Raw genomic sequence first — 6363 nt, 5'->3', positions numbered from 1 at the left:
ATAAGATTCCAAACCAAGCGAGGGCTAATAAAGGTTTTAATTTCACAAAAAAAAAAAAAATCTATCTACACATTGTTTAAAAGGCAGGGAGAGGGGAACAAGAGCAAAATCTGTAAAGAGTAAGAGAGGAACAGGTCTGCTAAAACACAGAGAAAAGTGCTGCTCCACATCAACAGTGTAAAGAACCAGAAGTCAGGCTGCAGCAGGCAGACACCAACCTCGGCATGCGGTGGCCCTGCAGCAGGTCCTCAGCTGCACAGCCCTGGGCACCCCAGCAGCACCCAGCAGGGCTGGGGTTCCACACCCCTTTATCCCTCTTTGGCAGGCGGTCACAGGGATAGTTAGCTCCATGAAAAGAAAACAGAACAGTTGAGTTCTTCCCAGTCTCTGCAGCTCCTCCATCACTGAAGCACCGCAGTCCCCACGTGCCTGGTGCCAGGGCGAACCGCAGCAATGCTTACTGCAGCAGGCAGTGTGCTGGGGGCACCCACCCCAGCCCCCAGGCTGCACAGGATGGGAGGGAAGGCGAGCAGGCATTTGTCATCGGTGCTGAGCAGAAGTGGAAGGTGATGGCACAGCCACAAGCTTCAGAGCCCTGCTCCTCGAGCAGCAGCTCCATTCAGTCCTTGCTTTCCACAGGCTCTGGTCCATTGACACGAGCGTTCTCACATCTATCAGTTAGAGGTGCAAACTTGGATCAAATCACTGCAGTCACAAAACGCGGGGAGAGAGGAAAGGCAAGATGGCAGTTCCTTGTGTTTGTGTGCTGAATCAGGCTCGGACTACGCTAAGCTGATTCAGGAGCTGGTCAATGTTTAACCACAACTCTGCAGAGCGGAGGAAAAGCCAAAGAAGGGTTTGTAACATGTCAGACCTGTCACTGCTGCACACAGTCAGCCCTGACCCATCCCCACTCTGCACCAAAGCGCCCTATGCCCCGGCAGCAAAGTGCCTGCACAAACAGCTGCTGTTGTGCTAAGGGCCGGGAGCGTTCGCAGGGCTCTAAAGTCATTTCCTCTCTGGAGCAGCCCGTGCCAGAAGCCTGGATGCATTAGGGGACCGTCACTGAGCGTCCCTACCTACCTACAGCCCAGCACAGGGAGAAGCTTTCCGAGTGTTCTGCTGCACCAGGAAGGTCTGAGCACAGAGGGCTGCCCACCCCCATGGTCACCCCCCATCCCCTCCCCGCTGCTCAGCAGCAGCAAGGAGGAGGCTGTGCAGACACTGCTGCCGGGGTGACATGCCACCAAGCCGCCACGTGCCAAAAAAAGCTTGAAGTAATTCACAGATGTTTGCAAATTCTTTCCGGCTACAATAATAAACAAGAACTTTGTTTTCACGGAACATGGGACTGCTGGGTTCAAGCATCAGCTTTCTCACCTCGTTCCAAGCACAAACTGGTTTTAAACAAAAGTTAGAGCGTTGGGAATTTGGGCAATGTTTGCTTTTATTTTAAATGAAATGGAGCACAGCGCCTTCAGAACCGTCCTGAGAAAGGAGAGCTGACTTCTGATCCTGCAGGAACACCATCAGTTATGGACAGCGCTAGCACAGGATGCAATTGGGGAAAACAGATCTGCCTCCTGGAAGGAGCAATTCATCACTTCCCCAGGGGCTGGGGCGACGGGTTCAAAGGACACAGCCCGCCTCACCTCCTCTTCCCATCGCCCAGAATCCTACCGAAATCAGGACCGACAATAGAAAAGTACAATGCTTTGTAATAAATTAACATACACACTGCTTCGGCTGCATCTTCCAAGGTTGTGGTTACAACCAAACGTTCACTCCTCCCCTCGGAAACCAAGAAGATGGCACCCTGACCGTGCCCACCAGGCTCACCTGAACAGGGACCAGGTCACTCGGGCTCTTCACTCCCCAGAGGGCTGTCACTGCTGCCCCTCACTGCTGCTCACGGAGGGAAGGAGAGGCCACTGAGGCAGCAACCCTTGACAGCCCGCTGGGACGAGCCCTGGTATGGGAGTACCCACGACAAGAGGTGCCCGCTGTCTGTCTGCAGGGATGGTTCTGCCTGTTTTGCTTCAGCTGGTTTATTCCTGAGAAACTCCTAATGATAGTTTAAAAAACCCAGAAACTATCTCGACGGCAAGAAAAGTGTATTTTCCGTGGTGTTTTTTTTTCGTTTGTTTTTAAAAAGAAGTCTTTCACCTCTAAAACTCAAGCTGCAAAAACCAGAACTAGAGGCCAAAACAAGAGCAACTACTCTGCTTTATAGCAACAATTTCTCTGAAGTAAGTAAATGCCAGCAAAAGGAAACATCTGCCCCTGCTAAATAAGTGCAAAGGTGCTAAAAAAAATTAAGTCAATAGGCTTTTTTTTTTCCCCTCCCTGCTGAAACGAGCTATAAAACAAGTATCTGGGAGCTAGCTCCATTAAACACTTCTCCCAAACTGTGTTCTGTTAGCACTGAATGCGTGCTTTCTAGAAGCTTTCCACCTGCTTTAGTTGCACAGCTGGAGCACCCTGCACTCCTTAGTAAGAACAGCCACAGCTGTAGTATAATCCCTCTTTCTGCTCCTGGGATGAGGGAAGACCAAAGAAAGACCACAGCTCAACCCAAGAGCGTCAAGCGAGGCGCTGCAGGCCCTGCCTTCTTCCCATCGCTTCCATTTGACGATGACTCACGGCTGCACAGAAGGAGGCAAGATGAAGAAGCGGCTGTGGGTCAGCTCCTGCTCTCCACCTGCTCCAGGTGTCACCTACCCCAGGAGCTTGGGTCAGTTACATCAAAGCAAGCCCTAAGCAACGCAACTTCAGCGCACAACGCTGCACACCTCTCCTCCCCAAACTTACGCAACAACGCAGTGAAGAAAACGCAATCAAATAATACTACTGGTAAAATAAATCACATGTATAATCTCACCGCTAAAAGGAGGATGACAGTGAACGGCATAAAAGAGACAGAGCTGCCACCAGGTACGCAATACATCCCACAGCACCGAGAGTTGGCTTCCTGGAAGTGCACGTCAGGAGCAGAGAGCTTACAAACCCACGAATGTCAGAACGCATCAGCTCAGCGACTCCGCGGCGCCGGGCAGCGGGATGACTGGCGAGAGCGTGCTCGGGGAGCCGGGCTTCCAGTGAAAATCACTAACACAATACACGCCAGGTTACAGAATCTATTGCTTCAACCGGTTTTGGAGACGGAAAAACAAAACAAAAACAAAAAAAAAAGCCAAGTGATATGTAAATCTTCCCCACTCACATCTGGCAGGTGAAGGGGCTTTTGAAGTTGAGTCTCTTTTTGCACAATTTTTCCACTTAAATCAGTTTGCGAGCAGCTGTAGTCTTGTGGCTTGACGCAACTCTTTAAGGCTCCATGCTGACAACATTGTTTGAGGAACAATAAAAACTTCACCACGGGAGGATCGCTCTGGGACGTCAAGGTTGACGAGCATGGTTCGGGCCGAGGACTCGCACAGATGGTTCTGCAAAACAGGAGCGTCCCGTATTTCTACCATTTGTCTGTTGTTTTGGCCCTGAGCTGTTCGTTAATCCCTCGTGTCTGGTACAAGTTCGGGATCTTCCGTGCTCCTCAAGAGGTACGAGGCGTTGGACTCCTCACAGCGGCTGGCGGATGGATCTGCCTACTTCCATGCTAAGTGGCTGTGCATTTTTTTCTGTTTCTAGTAATTCATCGAAGATATCCCTAGAACACAGGGGAAGAGCGACAGTGAAGCTTACGTCTAGTAGGCAACTGCAACACGAGACAGCCCTGAGGGAACCAGCAACTGGATTTAATCCACAAAGCTCAAGCGTCGCGGCGCTCGGTGGAGAAAGGTGCCTTATCTGGCATTTTTCAGAAAGGCTCCTTGAATCCCCAAGCGTTTTCTTTTCATTTATTGCAATGAATAAGATCACCGGTAAGCCCCAGAGAACAGTAACAACAGTTAAAGTAAGCTCAGGCTAGTAATAGGATCTGAAGGAACACAAGACGCAGTCTGCAGAGATAAAGTAGTATCTTTTACTACAGCAACCAGTGAAGACAGAAAAAGGGAACAAACGGAGTTACAAAAGCCCTTCATCAGTTGGGTGCCTAAAAAAGTATTACTCCCATCCACAAATCTCATCTTGCTCATGTCCTGAGATGACCATGGCTGCAGCAACACAACCACTAGGAGCAGGGATAAGGGCATTTACAAATACTACAGCAAGTAAGGACAAAATCCAAACCCCATTGGGATTCTTGGTGCAAACAACACATAGCTGAGACGCTAAACCCTCTTTCAAAACGGTGAATTTCATGTACCTTGTTAAAATCCTATACACTAATGACATATAATAATAATGAACTCATAGCATTTCAATTTTGTCATTCTTGCATAAAATTTTGACTGTGATTTCTTCTGACCCACATACAGAGACACTTCTCATCCCATCAAAGCAGACTAAAGAAGAAGAGACCTGCTATCACAAACATACCAGAATGCCCCTGGCCACCTACTTGTGCATGTAGAAGAAGATGTAGCCACTTCGGTCTCTGTCACACTGAACAGTGGTTTCTAGAGTTCTAGATACTTCCAGGTCGTTGTAGGTGAACCAGGACTGCTTCTTGATATCATAGACATCGCTGATATAGTGACCTTGAAAACACGGAACGCACTTTTCATGCTGCAGTTCAGCCAGTAAGCTGGTTAGCTAGACGCCTTGCGCAAACAAGCTACATCAGATCTGAAATGCTAAAACATCCCTAAGACCCTGCGTGCTCTGCCTGCCCTGCTCAGAGAACTGGTGATAAGCACGAGCAACGCCACGGATCCCATAGCCAGCACTGCGTCCAGATGCCTCAGGTAGGCACAGTGCCACCCTCACCACGATTAAAGAGCTGCTTTTTTTGGTCTGCTTTTGCTGACCAAACTCCTCTCTACAAATAGCCCTGCAATGGTAATTTTGCCTCGTACATTTTTTAATCTCAGTAAGAGATGACGAATAAAATAGTGTCTTTTACCTGAAGATGATGTGCTTCCGATGTGGCTGACAATGCTGATGAGGCGATAGGAGTGAGGCAGCTCTCCTGTCTAAAAACAAGGTCCAGTTAAAGACGTCAAGGATTCGCTTTTGTCCCGTGTAACCTATGGACAAGACGACTTATATCTGAGATATGGGCTTTGGCAACTGGGTTTAAAGCTGCAAAAGGATTACAGCAACAGGGACTCTGGCTCACACCAGTGGTAAAGTCCTTCAAGAAGTGGGAAAAAAGCTCCTGACTTTAATTTGATCTTTGAGGAAAAAAAAAAAAAAAGCAAAGCAGCCACTCTGACCTCAGAACAGATGCTGACATGAGCTCCACACTGCAAAGTTCTCTAAACAACCACTTCCTAAGCAACTTCCACTGATGTCAGAATCAATCCACCAAATAAACATAGATAAGCAAAAAGGGAACAGCACATTTACTTCTGAAATATTAAAGCTACACTCTTGATAGCAGTATACAAATTTAATAGCTGATACCAGATATGGAGCTCAGACTCTCTCCCTGCACCTGTAATGTCAGCAGACAAGGCCCTCTTTGCATGCAGGAGTCATGCTCTGTCTGTTCACTGAACAAAAATCTGAATGATGGAAACTGGCTGTTCATAATTACTGCTTAAACCTCTCAGACCAGGAAAGGTGATTGATGCAATTAATTGACAACACTGTTAAAGTGCAATTCTTGGTTTTGCCACTCTACACAGCTTTCCTTCAGAAGGCTGGCACAGGCATCTGTCCCAACACTGCTGCACGGAGTCCAGAACTCCATCCACTGGAACATTCCCCATATAAAATTACTGTTTCCTTTTCATCATTATTCATATCTTAGAGAAGCTCAGAGGGGTCTCTGTGAGTTCTACACAGTAGAACAGACTCTTACAGTTGTGTATTTTCCTACTTTCTCCCTTTTCATCAGCAAGGAGCTCTGTAGAATACCTAACACAGAGCTGATGGTAAAGAAGGGGCTGTATTTCTCAGTTAACTTTTGGAATCATAGATCACACCTCAGCGTTTCTTTTCAGCTCTTCTGCTTCAGCTTCCGAGTACTCCATGTCAAGCACATCCTCATTCCCAGAGTCCTCATCGGAGCCAACGCTGTCCAGGAGAGAGCTGTTAAACTCTAAATAGCACAGAAACAACAACACCGCATGAGAATCCAAGCAGGAAAACACCCGGTTCGCTTCAGAGCGTGAAGCCAGATCCAATCCCAAGAGCGGTAGGGCCAGCTGGGCCAGGGAACAGCAAGCTGGGCAAGGACGAGCTAGGAATTACAGTTTTAAACTACAAAGTTGCATTAACAAAGTACATTTTTCAATTTAAACCGGCATCAAATTGCTGCTGCTGGCAGCAGGCATCTTTTCATTGTTTTCAGCG

At 48.0% G+C, this 6363-nt stretch overlaps 1 protein-coding gene across 1 annotated transcript in view; it reads right to left on the bottom strand.

The window, feature by feature from the left end:
• The window catches only part of USP37 (ubiquitin specific peptidase 37), a 31580-nt gene continuing 26646 nt past the window's right edge, over positions 1430-6363 (bottom strand). Inside the window, exons 21-24 of the mRNA XM_021398684.1 lie at positions 5994-6109; positions 4967-5036; positions 4463-4601; positions 1430-3667 (exon numbers count right to left, since the gene is read on the bottom strand). Of these exons, the coding sequence (XP_021254359.1) occupies positions 3580-3667; positions 4463-4601; positions 4967-5036; positions 5994-6109 (413 nt within the window). The 3' untranslated portion in view covers positions 1430-3579. The remainder of the gene's footprint in view (positions 3668-4462; positions 4602-4966; positions 5037-5993; positions 6110-6363) is intronic.

Source organism: Numida meleagris, chromosome 5 (genome assembly GCF_002078875.1).
Source record: "Numida meleagris isolate 19003 breed g44 Domestic line chromosome 5, NumMel1.0, whole genome shotgun sequence".
NCBI lineage: Eukaryota > Metazoa > Chordata > Aves > Galliformes > Numididae > Numida > Numida meleagris.
Note: the sequence above shows the minus strand (reverse complement) of the source record. Positions and strands in the feature narration are given on the sequence as shown.